At 38.5% G+C, this 15,183-nt stretch overlaps 1 protein-coding gene across 2 annotated transcripts in view; it reads right to left on the reverse strand.

Moving 5' to 3' along the window:
- Nucleotides 1–12,634, reverse strand: part of runx1 (RUNX family transcription factor 1) — an 83,116-nt gene extending 70,482 nt beyond the window's left edge. The window contains exons 1-2 of one of the 2 annotated variants that reach the window (XM_042405171.1): nt 12,236–12,634; nt 10,312–10,415 (exon numbers count right to left, since the gene is read on the reverse strand). In XM_042405171.1, the coding sequence (XP_042261105.1) occupies nt 10,312–10,369 (58 nt within the window). In that variant the 5' untranslated portion in view covers nt 10,370–10,415; nt 12,236–12,634. Of the gene's footprint in view, nt 1–10,311; nt 10,416–12,235 lie in introns of those variants that run through there. The other variant, XM_042405170.1, reaches the window with a different exon arrangement.
- Between the last annotated feature and the right edge of the window lie 2,549 nt (nt 12,635–15,183).

Genomic DNA, 15,183 nt, shown 5'->3' on the forward strand with positions numbered 1-15,183 from the left:
TAACTCATTAAGTTATATAGGTCATATTTGTATCAGTCATGCTAAAACAAATGATTTAAGTTGCTGATGCTAAGTACTATCAAGCTGTAACACCACAAACACTGATGTGACATACAATATATAGTATATCATGTTTTCACCAAAATATTGCTCATATGACAAGGCAAGGTCAATATTATTCTTTGTGACACTAGATCTCAAGGCAAGACATTAATACTTATGAATTATATCTGATGTCAAAGGTCTCCTTTTGTTTTGATTCAGATATAGGATTCCCAAAGAAAACTGATGAACTGATTAATTTAACATGCAATTTTTAAAAATTTAAATGTCAATTATTGCTGAAACAATTCTCTAGTCTCTAGTCAATTGCCAGAAAATTAATTGTCAACAATTTATTATTAATCAAGGAAAAATTGTAATTATTTGCTGGTTCATGTGTCTCTAATGTGAGGGTTTGCTGCTTTTGTTTGTTTTATTTAATTGAAAATGGAATATTTTGTGGTTTAGGATTGGTCAGACAAACAGGATATTCTCACCTCAGGCATTTTCACTATTTTCTGATATTTTGTAGATGAAACAATCAATCTACTGAAAAAATATAATCAATAAATGAATTGATAATGAAAATAATGATTAGTTGCAATCAAATTGCATCCTATATATCATTCCAGAGGCTGAGCACACCGAACAGACGAGTCCATTATCAGCCTGATATCTGACTCTACTGCTGCCCTGGATGGAAATCAGCTCCTTTATTGAACAAAGCACACTTGTGTTTTGACACTATGAGAAGTTATGATGTGAGAAAGCTGCTATATTAGTGTTGTGTGTGAATACACAAGTGCTCTTTGAATATGTGAATGTTTGAATGGGGGTACATGCTAAGAGTCAGCATCACCTCCTTTAAAATCAGCCAGAAGCAGACCTGTGGAGTTTCCTCTGTTAAGCTTTGCCGTCTCCTGATAACACACTCTCTTTCTGTCTCCCTGACACTAACACACACACACAAGCACACACAGCAGGTGTAGCCTCCAGATAACCAGAATCAGCTCTGGACAGGCGCTGTTGGAGCTCCGTACGATGTGGCCAAGAAAGTCGAACAATGTCGACAAGTGGAAAGTGGCTGATGTAGCATTCAACGCCATGGGTTCAGATGTGGCGAGAGGCATAAATTAAAGAAAAAGAGTGACAGAAAAGCAGAAAAAACAACCTTCAAAGCAGTTTGATATATGAACTAGAGGAAGGGAACAATGCAAATTCAACACTTGGAAACACAGAAAAACAACTTTTAGTGGCTCTCGTATTCAGCCACATTTGAGATATATGGACTGGGAAAGGAGGAGAGGGAGGAGGAGGGATGGAGGTGAGATGAAGAGGGAGGATGGAGAGGAAGAAGGAAAGAGTAATATTGAGAAGAAAGAGGGAGGGAAGTGAAAAGATGGAAGAAGGGGAAGAAAAAGAATAGGGCATTCTTGAAAAAGAAAGTTTGCTCTCACAGGAGCATGAAAAAGAGTTTGATAGGAATACATGAAATGAGTATTTGTGGAACTCATCATTATGAAACAGATTATAGGAATATTATTACTTTCTCCGGTTATGACAAATACAAAATTACACAGCCATTTCAGTTTCAGTGAAAAAATTAAGGTGTGAGGTATGGAAATGCTGTGAAGGTATAATAATGAAGAGACAGGGAGTTTGGCTGTCAACTCATTAACCTAATGATGCTTAACCTGTGTGAGTCCATAATTTCTTTTTAGAATCATCATTTGAAAAGATTTAGTCCTTATAAATGTTTAATTGTATACCTGCCTGTTGACAAATGACATATTTTTTTATGTTCAGTTGACCTGCTGTGAACTAATTTAAACTCTCAGTTACAGTAACTGGAATTCATGATAACACTTTACATTAAATAAGTGGTTTATAACACACTATAATTTAGTTATAAGCAAATACAAGGAGCTGTTTATGTGTTTATTACTGTACAGTATTTGTCAAGACTAGTAAGTGTTGTACCTTATTGTCATTCATTATCTGTTTACCAGCCTCTGCATGTATACCTGACAAATTCATAAACACTTACATCTGTTTATAAGTACGTCATAAACCATTTAATTGATTAAATAGTGCTTAGAAATGTTAAATAGGGGGATTTATGTGAAGCATTACTGAATTAATTGATAGGAAGTGTAACAATTTAACAGAAATTAGTATCAAGTTATATGATCCTTTCAAAGAATTGGCTGATACATTTATAGTTACATATCAGTTCCTTTCGCTATAACATTATAATGAATTGCTCCAAATCTAACCAAGTGCTTAAGAAGAAACCTTAGTTGCCACATGTGATTAAAAAGTTCTGGATTCAAAGGGGCTGCTCTTTCTGGTAAGCAAGTATTATTTCTGACTGTAAATTCCCATTTGGAATGTTTTTTTATGCTCTTTTTAATGTTCCTCAATACAGAAACCCAGGAGCCTCCTAGATAATGTAACACATGGTGTGATATATTATGCCCATCAGTTTTATTTATTTCAACTTCTTTTCTGAGGAATCGTGATCTTTCCATTCATTTTTGCATGGTGGACAGCTCTGAATACTACAATTACAATACCCATGAACTTTGGGCACATTTGCTATAAAGAAGAAACCAGTCAGACGTGTGAATCAGAGCAGTAGTGCATTTCAAATGCTTCATTTTTTCAGTTGTGAGCAAAACATGGTGCCATAGTTACTGAATTCATCCAATAATAACCCAGAATCTGAAAGTGAATCACTATAAACTGCAGATTGTAAAATCAGTTTTATAGAGAGGGTAATCTGTCACTTCTGCTTGACAGAATTTTAAGGACAGGGATTGGAAGTTTCTCTGAAATGCACCTTGGGAGTCGTATTCAACTCCTCATCTTACATTTTAGTATACACACGCTACCTCTGACTTTTTATCAAAGAACTAGATAGTTTCTAATACAGTTGATCATAATGATGATTCAGTTGGGAACATGTTCATTGGTATCCAAGCCACATTAGTTTTCCAACAAGACTGAGAGAAAGCCTGGAAACCTGAAATAACTGCTCTCACTTCACAAAACTCACTTCTCTAAACTTTGAAATACTGTAACAAATGTCCCTGTAAAATTACAGTAAAGTACTGGCAGCTGAAGTTGCCTGCTTTTTACTGTTTTTTTTTTACAGTCACTACCACAATTTACTTTAACAGCTAACTGTTGCTAAAATGATTACAGCATTCTGCTGTAGAATGTGAGGTTTACAGTTTGATACTGTAGTACTGCTAGGCTTGCAGTAACATACTGTATATTTACAGTCTTGCTATTGTAATCTACATGAACAGTTTTTTACTGTAAATGTTACAGTAAACAACTGAAAAGTTTCTTCTTATTCATATTAATGAAAACAATTATAAATTGCAGACATATACTGTAAATAACAATGTGTCTTCGATCTCAATGGTCCAGTAATGAGATCAGCTCAGTTTTACATTCAAAAACACATAACCCTTAATGTAGCACAAAAGAGGACGAGACAAGTGACAGCTTTATGGAAATGAACATTTATTCAGAAGCTTTCAAATATGCCAAGTATATTCATCATGCCCTTTCAAAGGGGTTCAATGTAAATTTGTTAGTTATAATATCCTGAGCTGCCAGCAAAATGAGTCTAAACAGCAACTGCTTTGCAAACTACTGTTTAAAAAAATATAAAAGCACAAATAAACAGATTGCAGGATAACACAATTTGTAATGCCTTCAAATGTCCTCTGTTATAATTGGCAGAAGGTTGACATCCAGGCTTCCAGGCTCACAGCTCACTGAGTGAGAAAGAAACAATAATGAAAATCAAGCACAGAGTGAGAGAAAGAGAAATGAAACAACTGAATGGGAGAGAGAAACATTTTAAACAAGTAGGACATCTAACTTATCTTTATGAAGTGACATCAAGTTCTTCAGAAGAGTGGTGACAAGGATTTGCTGTGAGCTTGTTAATCCTCCTAGGCATTACTTTCCCTGGCTGTCATCTGTTCCCCTCTCAGAGTTAATCACAATGAAGTACCTGAAAACAACATGTAACAAATCACCTATTATGTCCCAGGTTTTAGTGCAGCTTGGCAACAAATTACAGTATCTTTGCAGCAACCTAGCTACAGCTTAACACTTGGGTTGAGGTAAGATAACCGATATAACCACTCTGTCTTTTGGAGCTCAGCAGCAAACATATCTTAATCAACTTGGCTACATATTTGAATAAACTTAAATTGTTAACTTAGATAGTAGGCTATTGTTAATTATGAAATGCAAGTGGGATAAACAAGGTGTAGGTATAGACCAGGCCGGACTAAAATTAGCATTCACTGATAAGTAGCTCATAAGAAAACAATCATCCAAAAATAATCTTTAAACTAGACCTGCAAGCAGCAGTCATATGAAAATAATGTTTAAATATCGGTGATTCAAACCTCCAACTGAAGAACAATACCTGAAAATGCTCTCTTGTGCCTGTCAGGTGCTTGCTAGGATTATACCAATTTAATTTTAGCAAAAATTAAACATAGTCACTAATTGGGTAACCAGATGCACAAATGTAGTTCTATTTTCTCAGTAAGCTGTTACTGACCTTTTGGTTTGATTCCCCAAAGGAGGATGAACAATGATTATATGATCTTGATGGTTACATGTGGCTTCTGTCCCTCCATTACTGTGGCGGTGAAAATGAAAATACTGTATTTTACCATCAAATCTTACAGTAGCCTACTGTTAATGTCTGTTCTTAGTTTTATCTCCAAAAAGCATCAAAATTTACAGTATTTTACAATATTTAGAAAGAACAGTACCTTACTGTTAGAATTTGGCTGTATTTTTACAGCGATTTATTACAGTGAAATGTACAGGTGATACACCCACCTTAAACTTCTGTTTTTTGTCTTACAAAACACACCTTTGTATTTATAACTCAGGGTAAATATGATTGTGCCTCCATGTAGTTCTGTGCTGTGTTGGTTAGCAGGACAGATGTGTGAGATCCGCCTATGAGTAGTTCTGATTGGACAGAATCTGCTCCATGAAGCAAACCACGCTTCTCATCAAAACATTTTCCACCTCCTCCAATGGCCGTTCCAAAATGTGCCATTCATGGCAACAAACACATTCTGTGGATTGCATAGTTTCGACACCCCCAGCTGCTGTTTGTTGGTGTAGCGGCAGTGTCCCCTCTTCTTGCCCTTTTCCTGTCTCGCCTTACTCACCTCGACACCATTCCTGTACTCTGGTTCAAATTGATCATCATGTGTCACTACTTTGCAGATTGACTTCCCCAACTACTTTTTGTTTGTTAAGTGGTATGCAGCCTTTCCAGCCCAGATCATCCGATGAGAACACTCATCTGAGTTTGATGTAAGGGATGGTGCGTTCATGTGTTGTTGTGTAGCTAAAACTGTTTTCAACTCTGAAGTCAGCAAATTAACTTTTATACACTATTCAGTGCAACTAGCTGTTTTTATGACGGATATCTGAACAATTATGTCTGAATCATCATCATGTCTGATAATGATTCATATTTCCTGTTGTTGCAGCTGAATGAGAAGCTCTGTCGTCAGACCTTTACTTCCAACAGAGTGAAGACACCACTGGTTCACTTCTTAGGCCTTTAAACTGAGACTCTAACTCAGCCATGAATGTCAACATCACAAGTAAAAGTCAACAGTCTCATGAAAAACATTAGCTGAGAACCAACCCATTCAACTGTCTGTAGCTTCAGATAAACTGATGCTCATTTGAGCTTGTTCTGATAAACTGAAGCTCATTTAAACCAGAGCAGATAATCTCAACAACTACAGTAACTGCACACAGACACATCTAACTGATAAAGCTGCAGTGTGTGTCTGGCTGATTAGGTGCAAAACTAAGGACAGACTAACAGACACACACACACACACATGCATGCACACATGCAGATGTGCATACATGTAGATGTAGATAAAGCAGCAGTGTGTGTTCAGTAGATTTCCAGTTACAGATGTGATGATTGGAGGAGAGCTAAGTGATGACATAACCACTCACCAACAACCAATAGGAGTGCAGGAGATGAAAACCAATCACAACATTGATTCTCAACCGCTGATGGGTTAACCGCATGTGATCTGATCTGATCAGCTTATACTGGTTCAAATCCTTCCTGCTGTGGTTGTGGTTGTGTGCTCACATCTGAACGAGTTATACAAACTTTAGAGACAAGAAAATGGTGTTTTCTTTGTAGAGCAACTTATTCGTTCAGCTTGCTTCCAACAGGCCTGGGATTACATCACAAACCCACAAAATCTGTCCTACCTACTGTGGTTGCATTGGTTAGATCCCAGTGACTGACAGGAGGAAAAAGAAACTTTTTGTACATAAGCCTCCTGTGTCAAACTGAGGCTGCTGCGCACACAGCATGTAACCACAGCACACAGGCGGGAAACACGTGATTGGTGTCTCTGAACATGTTGGACACAACCAGTTACAGCACTGCAGGGTGCAGATACGAACACACACCAACTGGTTTTTGTCACTTAGCAGTTACCTTCGTCTTAATCCTCGTCTTACAGCAACCACCTTAAAGATTGTAACATTAAAGTCTCATTCTCAACTCATTTGTTCCATCTTCCATAGTTGTTGGTTTTATGTTGAATGTGCAATATTCTGGTGCTCAGAAAAACAGACAGGTGGTGCATCTACAGTTCTATGACTACTGAACAAACTTCACATGCTGATAAAGATTAAGTTGAGACTGTTTTGTCAACTATTCAAAAACTGCCACAGACAGTAAAAAACTGTTCAAAACAAATCTGTACTCCAAAGCTTGTAACACAGCCACATAGAACTCTCTATAATAGTCAATACAGTTGTAATGTAATATGCAGTCACACTGTTCTAGTAGAAACACATAGTTTATATAGTATAATATTGCTGATGCTGTATGCAACTTAAAATATATCCTAAGTCTGTGTAAATGCAGATGGGGATGTCAGAAAAGAGAACATGAATGAAAAAAGAAACCTTTTTTCTGCAAACTGTTAATTCTGCACCAAACATCAACAGGAAACACACATGTACACACTTACGTACATGCACACTGTGTCACAATTCTAGAGAATTTCCGCAGCAAAGATAACAACCTCTAGATTCATGCAACATCAGGTTACCAGAGCTGAATTCAGCAAAACCACTATTTTTAATGCTAATAATTCAACAGCCAAAAGGCCTCAGATTTTATCAATTTAAAGATAAACTCCTGAGAAAAGCATCTGGCTCTTTACCGTAGCTGCTAAATGCATCATCATGTTTATGAACTAGCTGCTAACTGTGTCAGGCCACTGTTTGGTGCTGAGCAGGTAGTGTACAGTGGGTATTTCCACTGAAAACAGCTGCCTGCTGTGATGGGAAAAAGGTTGATGAGAGCTGAGTTTGCAGGCCACTCAACCAAAACAATTACCTAAAAGATGCTAAAAATCTCTTTAGAGCTAAGGGAACTACAAAGCTGGTGATAATTTTCCTTTTCTTTTTAATTTTTTAATTTGAATCTTTTTCATTTTTGTCAGTCACTTCCATGGTGACATCTTTCACATTATTTGAGCCATTGTTACAATGGATACAGAAACATTGCTCTATGGAATCTATTGAAACATATAGAAAAGGAGCAATTAATGAGCACAAGTAACCAGTGAACACCTTGATTTAAATTCCTCTGCATCTAATTCCATAATCTACAAAGTAAATGAACTTGTTCTACCTTGAGTGCAGCTGTGACATAAAAACAACACATCTGTATTAAAATTCAATGCAAATATTTCTCCTCTTCCCGACAGTAATATGTACTGAAGCTCACACTAATTCAATCTCAACCTTTCTCACTCAGTTTGGGATCCCATTGCAATGCATTCTGAGTGTATTTACACCTGCATTAACATGCGTTTTTCCTTATCCATTTAACGTATCCAGTTACAGACCAAATTTTAATGCCAGGTGTAAATGGGGTTTATGTGTCAGACCTCACTAATAGGAGAAAATCCTTGCAGCCAGGTTCCAACATCTGATAGGAAGCTACTATCACATATGGGTATGTAGCAATCCAATATATACAGGGGTGGTGGATCGATTTTTGTACCAGACACACTGTAAAAACTTCTTAAAAATTGTCTATAAGATGGATAAACATTCATGTCACAGCAGTCAGTGGTGGCTAAGTATTAAACTGGATGACTAATCATGAAATGATGTAGATCATTTGCTTAGAGACTTAGATTAGAGACAGCTAGTGCTGGGAAAATGAAGCAGACATGTATAGTCATTCATACAGCTGTTGGTTGATGTAGCAGGAAGGAATGCCTGCTACATTCCTCACTCTCCTCCCTCCTGTCATCCTCCCTGTGAGCTGGCAGGCTACTGTCTCACAGGCGCAGCCGTGTGAGTTAAAAGTTGCTGGTTCAGGATATTCTCTCATGTCTCTAACTACAGTATGATATTGACAAGGACCTCCTGGACCTCCAACTGCCCTGTACCATTGTACCAGACAGTTCATATTACAGCTCCCGGTGTCAGAAAATATTGTTGTTGTACAGTGCAACTTCAGCTTTTATATGCATATAAATATAACCCCTCCCTGTGCTAATATCTAACCCATAGCTATAGGTCCTTATACTTAAATAACAACAGCTTTTCAGTACTTTCGAAAATAGCAAATACAGTCCAAAAACAACTCAGATGAGGCATCTCTGACCTGTCAGTGGCATGGTTAAGTTATGTTTAAGAAACTAAACTACTACTTGGTTATGATCAGTTAAAAAGTATGGTCATAATTAAGAAAACAGTTTATTGCAAAAGACGTTGCTAGGAAATTGGATGTGAACAACATATTTTCCATGAAAGTCACATGCTTTGTACACCCCACCACAATGGTAGTGTCTACTATTGCCTTAATGCCTTAAACACCATTTGAATGATGTTAAAAGGGAAGGTGGTTGATAAAAGAGTAGCCATGCTATCATTAGAGATAGCCTCTTTATTTTGATGGTATTTAATACCCTAATCAGATAGCGATAGGGGAGAGATGACAGGAAATTTCTGGTCAATATTAGGATCATTTCAGTTCATGGTCGATGTTTTAACCCCCAAGCCATGGCCTTTTGGACAAATTACTGGTGTTTTGTGCTCAACAATGACCACCCCAGTCTACTATATATACAATCAGCTATATGAAAGTAGCCTTTGGCCTGGATAGAATGCTGACCTGCGGCTATCTATTATTACAACAGACCATTTGATGAACTAACAGGGTCTGGTCCATCTCTCTTTTTATATTGCAGGTGAACTGTATCTTAGGGTGTTTGCAAACCTATAGTTGGTTTGCTCTGGTCTGGTCTTTCTGTTTTGTGTTATCAGGGCTAGCAGCTAATTGTTAACAACCCAATTTCACAGCAACTCAAATCCCAAAATGCGAACCAGCTCTTGTTCAAATTTGAACCGAATTTCCCGAAAATCTACAAAATAAAGTATGAATTAATGTGTGTTTCCATCCACTACTGTTATGCGAATATTAGGAATTGATTAATCAAGATTTACAGTTAGTGGCACTAATTCTCCAGCTAGTGACATTAAATCATTGCAGAAGAAGAGGACACAATGAGATGACGTCATTAAAAAAGCAGCAGTCGAACCTCATGGAAAACCATGTGGAAAACGTGATGGGAAAATGACATTTCCATTCATGTATTAATCTGTGGAATGTTGTTGGTCTACACAGATCTGATGTTTTCTGCTGCCCCTGGTTCTCGTCTCTTCAGTGTAAGCTCGAGTGACATTTAAATCACATGCTTCATGTATGTCATGATTTATTGACTAGGTCTGTTTCCATTGCATTTTTACAAATTTTCTTTTATTGATACATCAGCTTTTCCACTTTAAGTCAAGCTTAAAAACTTTTTTGCAATATTTCGACTTATTTTCATATTTATGATGTTTCCAATCAGAAAATGTGCATAAAAACAGGTGATGGAAATGCACTCGCAGTTGCTAATTCAAAACTCAACAAAGTTCACAGCAAAGTTTATTCTAAACAACCCTAAATTTATCAAAATATGTTCCAAATACTTTTAACCAACCACAAGAACCAACAGAAACACCCAACAGAGCAGCTAAAATGATCCAGGGGCACATGAATACACACAAACATACACATGCACACACACACACACACACACACACACACACACGCACACACACATACACACACACATATATATATATAAATACACTTACCTCGTAAAAAAGCAGACTGATAGGACGACAACGACTCAAATATACTGTTGGAGGCCATGAAATGATTTTCTTCAGTTTTTCCCCTCTTGTCCTTTTTTTAAAATCTATGCATAAATAAAAAAATCAAAAACACACACACATACACACACACAGAGGCAATAAAATGTCAATAAGGGATCCTCCAGCAAGCTGAAACATCAATACTCATGGCCAATTCACAAACCACATCTATCTATTTGGGCGTGTGCATGTGTGTGTATGTGAAGGAATATATGTAGTGTATGTAACTCCTCATTGATTCTCACCAGTGTTAATGGTACACTAACACGCCATACAGGGTTTCTCCAACATTAACAAACAACACACAAGATATTGGTGTGTCATTCCTCATTGAGGATGCAAGATCATTTCCTGCGTGTTCTCTCTGGGGATTTTTCTGTGACCTGAGGTGCAGTTTATAGGTTGTTAAATAATTTGGTCAGCTAATTATATAGTTGGTCATTGTTCTAAGCAATCAGAAACAATATGTTATGTTAGCTCTGTTTGCTACCTAGTACATGTCCACTTTCCTTCTACTTCATTGACTTCATTGCATTTATTGTTGATATATGATAGGGAGTCTACACGAGTTGTTTCTGTGTCTGACTTCCTGCCTAGCTCGATCTGCTCTGTGTAGCTTGATGCGGTTTCAATCAAAAATAAAATGTCTGAAACATGCTACAGGATTGTTTAGACCAATACATCCATTCATTTAGAACACTGACATTTTAATTCTATTTAAGGAAATACCATCTTTTTTTGGATGATCTTGCTGGATTATTATTATTTTGAGTAGATTGCAGGGAGAGAGACAGATGGACTACTGGGTGAGCTAAATTAACTTTTTACGAGAGAGAGAGCGGTGCGCTGCCCTGTCAATTCATAAGCTTGTTTCAACAGAAATGGTCTATGTTTTCAAGGCAATATGGTGGCATTCAAGTCAGGCAGGAATTTTCAGCTCTATCTTGCCTAAATTGTCTCAAAAGGAAATTTGTTTGCAGCTATGAAATTAGACAGTGACTGCATCTACATTCTGAACCATACATACACACATTCTACACAGCTGGAAACTGACATGTTATTAAAGCCAACATAGAATGCTGGACAAAAGCCTAAATAAAAACACATGAAAAACCAAATCTGCTGCTGAGCAACCTCCGTATTGTGTCGTGCATGCGCAGGCTTAACAGGCCTAAACCAATGTAAAATGGCCTGTTAAGTGGGCCAGATATCACACATGAAAATAGCCTAATGAATGTTGTCTTTTATGTTTTTAGAAGGGGAAACTTTCTTTTAGTCTCTATTTGTGTATATATATTTTTAATTTTAATAGTTAAAAATAAAAGATAAGAAAATTCTTTTCAGAATTTCAGATGGGCCAGTTGTACAAGTGGGCGGGCCCAAACCCGTTAGGCCCACCCACAGCGCCACACTTGTTTGCCACAAATGTTTCTTCTTTCTTAATTATGCACAATAGCTCCAGTGTCATTATAGCTTATATTTCTTTCCACAAAAGGGAGCAGAATTCATTTAGTTCAGTTCTATTTGTTGTGGTGGCTCACATCTCAGCTCAATGAGTACTCTGTAAACCATGGGCCACCAGGCAAAGTTGAAGGAAAGTCTGTCAGAATTTCTGACAATGGCAGGTGGTGAGGGAGGAATGAATGACTGATGTAAAAATTAAGTGCATCATCACCATGATGGCCTCATTTGTTTACAGTGAGTATGTAAATGAATTAGGTGATTATTTAATGAAATGCAGGGAAGTTCAGCCTTGCTTTTCTTATTTAATGTAAAACTTTGTAATAAAAGCAAAATGAGCTCAAAAAATAGGATTACTAAAAAACAAATTGTGGAGATTATGCTATTGTTGTGGTATTCTTACCCTGGCCAAGGTGTCCTGGTCCTGGCAGAGGTAGTCGACAAACGTCCCTGTGGTTTTTCCAGTCTGATGACTCAGATGCAAAATAATCCACAAAGCATTCTCTTTCTTTCTACCTTTCTCTATCCGTGGTATCTTTCTCTGTTTCTTGACTTGCTTACAGCTCTTTTCTGCTTCCGCTTCTTTCTCTCTGTTGCCATACGCATCTTCCTTTATCGCTCAACGCTCTTTATGATTCTCTCTCTCTTGTTTTGGTTTGTGATTCTCCAAATCTCCATGCTGACGACTTTTTGTCTTCAGAATTTACTCTCCTCCCGACAGTCAGTGTCACAGACGAGAGACTGTCTTTCTGTTGATATCACAAGCCACCTAGTTTAGTTTCTAATAATCTGGCATTGTGGCTTTGGAATATGCACGTGTGTGTGTGTGTGTGTGTAATCAAACTAACCACCTGCCACCCTCAGCCAACAGCTTTCACTGAGGAAGTAGCTGTGGTTAAAGAGAGTGAAATGGAGGGAGAGGGCGTTGTGGTGTGTGTTTTTGAGCACCCATATGTGCATTTGTGGTTTGTGTGTGTTTGTAGCAGGGGTTTAGAGAGAGTGGGTGAGTCACCTCTACTTCACCAAGCCACACTGCAGGTCAGACTGTTAGACCACGACGTCCACTAGTGTGTGTGTGTGTGTGTGTATGTGTGTGTGTGAGAGTGTGGGTAAGTTGAGGCGTTTGCCCACTGCTGATATTATTGTTAATGTATCACTACCAGATCAGTTCTACACAATGGTGGAAGAAGTACTCAGATCCTTTACTGCAGTAAAAGTACCAATACAGCAATGTAACAAGTAAAAGCCCTGCATGAAAATCCTACTTAAGTAAAAGTACAAAAGTATTAGCAGCAAAATGTAGTTAAGTAGTATTTAAGTAAAAGTAGTGGTTTGGTAATCTGATGCACCAGATGGTTTATTACACAGAACCATCTGAGAAGTTGTCCTTGGAAACTGTTTGGAAAATGGCAGGTACTTTCAAAAAATACTTGGCAGGTGATTGGATGAACCATCTGTCTATCACCGTCTATCATAGGCTAACTTCTCGCTGTTGTCACACCTAAACCATGCCCGTAGCTGCCAGTAGTTCCTCATAGGACACTGATTGGTTCAAACCACTGTTGATTCGGCCACAAGCACATAAGTTGAAGCCTGACAAGATAGATTCTCATGTGATCTTGTGGTCTTGTGATCTCGCCAATCCAGCTGATTTGCTGATTTGAAGCATCAGTGTGTAAGCAGCATGTTACTATTGTAGCTGCTAGAGATGGAGCTAGTTTAGTCCAGTGGTTCCCAATCTAGGGGTCAGGCCGCTCCAAAGAGTCGCCAGATAAATCTCTGCTTCAGCTGTTTTTGCTTGCTGGCTGCCAATGGCCACAAAGCAAGCATAAAAGTTGTTAGGGTCACTTGCTAGAGATGCATCAGCACTTGACAAGGAGGCAGGGGTGGGGGTCGGGCTTGTAATCTGTCATAGTTCTTAGACCTTGCCACATGCTTCTGGGATTGCCCTGCTGGAATTGTAGTTCCACTTTCTTCCTGTAGTCCCCCTATGCATCTTTTACTGCCGTGCTTACATTGTAGGCTGCTGCTCTGTAATTGTCCATGTTTCCAGACTGCAGTCATGCAGCCACCATGGTTTCTGGTTGTGGAATGATTTAACTGTAGTTTTGGGTGAGGTTGCTTTGGTTGTTTTATAAAATAAATCCTCTACAGACTCGGTGTCAATGGTGGGTCCTGGAACTTTCATAGACTGTGTCATGTAATGCAGACTATAGGGTGGCCTATGATTGGCCTGACCATTTCCTGACCTCTCGTGTCACTGGGGGCTTGCGTTGTAGTTTGTTTACATACTTTGACCTCAGCAAGATGGGCGCATGGTTGCTCCTCCCAAACACGGGTAGCGATTGGGTGCAAGTTTCAGTGAAACAATGGACATTACAGTTCCTCATATCCCATTGGAAACTGATGCGGAAGTGGAGATCGTCCAGTTTAGGCAATGCCTTTACAGTGGTTAGCAGGATGCTTGGTACAGAAGATCCATGAGGCTGTGAAAGCAGCCGGTCTTTAATCCCTCCACATTTTCCTCGGGGCTTCCTCCAATGTTGAGATGGATGCAGAGATGCTCTTGCTTGTCTGTGTCGTCGGGATCGTAGTTGGTGTTTATCCTCTCCACATTTTCCTTGATATTTACATCATTTATTCCAATGTTTACATTTAATGTTTACTGGTGTGGATTTGTGTCACGCACTGCTATTTTTCACATGAAAATATAGAAGAAATCCTATTGTATCTCTGTTGTTGTTTATTTGAGCCACAGGCGCAGATCCAGTCGTTCTGAAGCACCTCCAGCATGTGGATGACTTTGGATTACTGAATAGACCTACGGCACCAGGACCATGCCCAGGGGCCCAGGGATCTGAGGGCCCCTAATACTCTGAGAAAAAAACTGTTAAATACATGTGGTGTATGGTTTTTGTCATTTAAAACCCATATTAAAATGTATGGGAGCATGTAAGCATTCTATATCAGTGTATATCTGTGTGATCAAAGTCTTATACCTGCTGGTAAAGTATCTTTAATCAGCCTTTTGGAGTGGAGGGTTGATGGACTGCAAACGCACATACACGCCCACAGGCAACTTGACCCTCAAATCCACGCCTCCTTTCACCACAACACCTGCACTGACACACTTCTACCCCTCCTTAACTCCACCTGTGCTACCTAAACACACACACATACACAAAGGCAGGACAGCTGTCACCTCAGCAGGTTTAGGTTTCTGACTCATACAGTCTCTCAGGCTAAATCTGATCATATTAGAGACAACCAACACACACCCACGATTCAAGATGGAACACAGCTGAAACCACATTAACACTTTTGGTTTTCTGGATTTGGTGACACCTTTGG

The sequence above is a fragment of the Thunnus maccoyii genome, chromosome 24 (genome assembly GCF_910596095.1).
Source record: "Thunnus maccoyii chromosome 24, fThuMac1.1, whole genome shotgun sequence".
Taxonomy (NCBI): Eukaryota; Metazoa; Chordata; class Actinopteri; order Scombriformes; family Scombridae; genus Thunnus; species Thunnus maccoyii.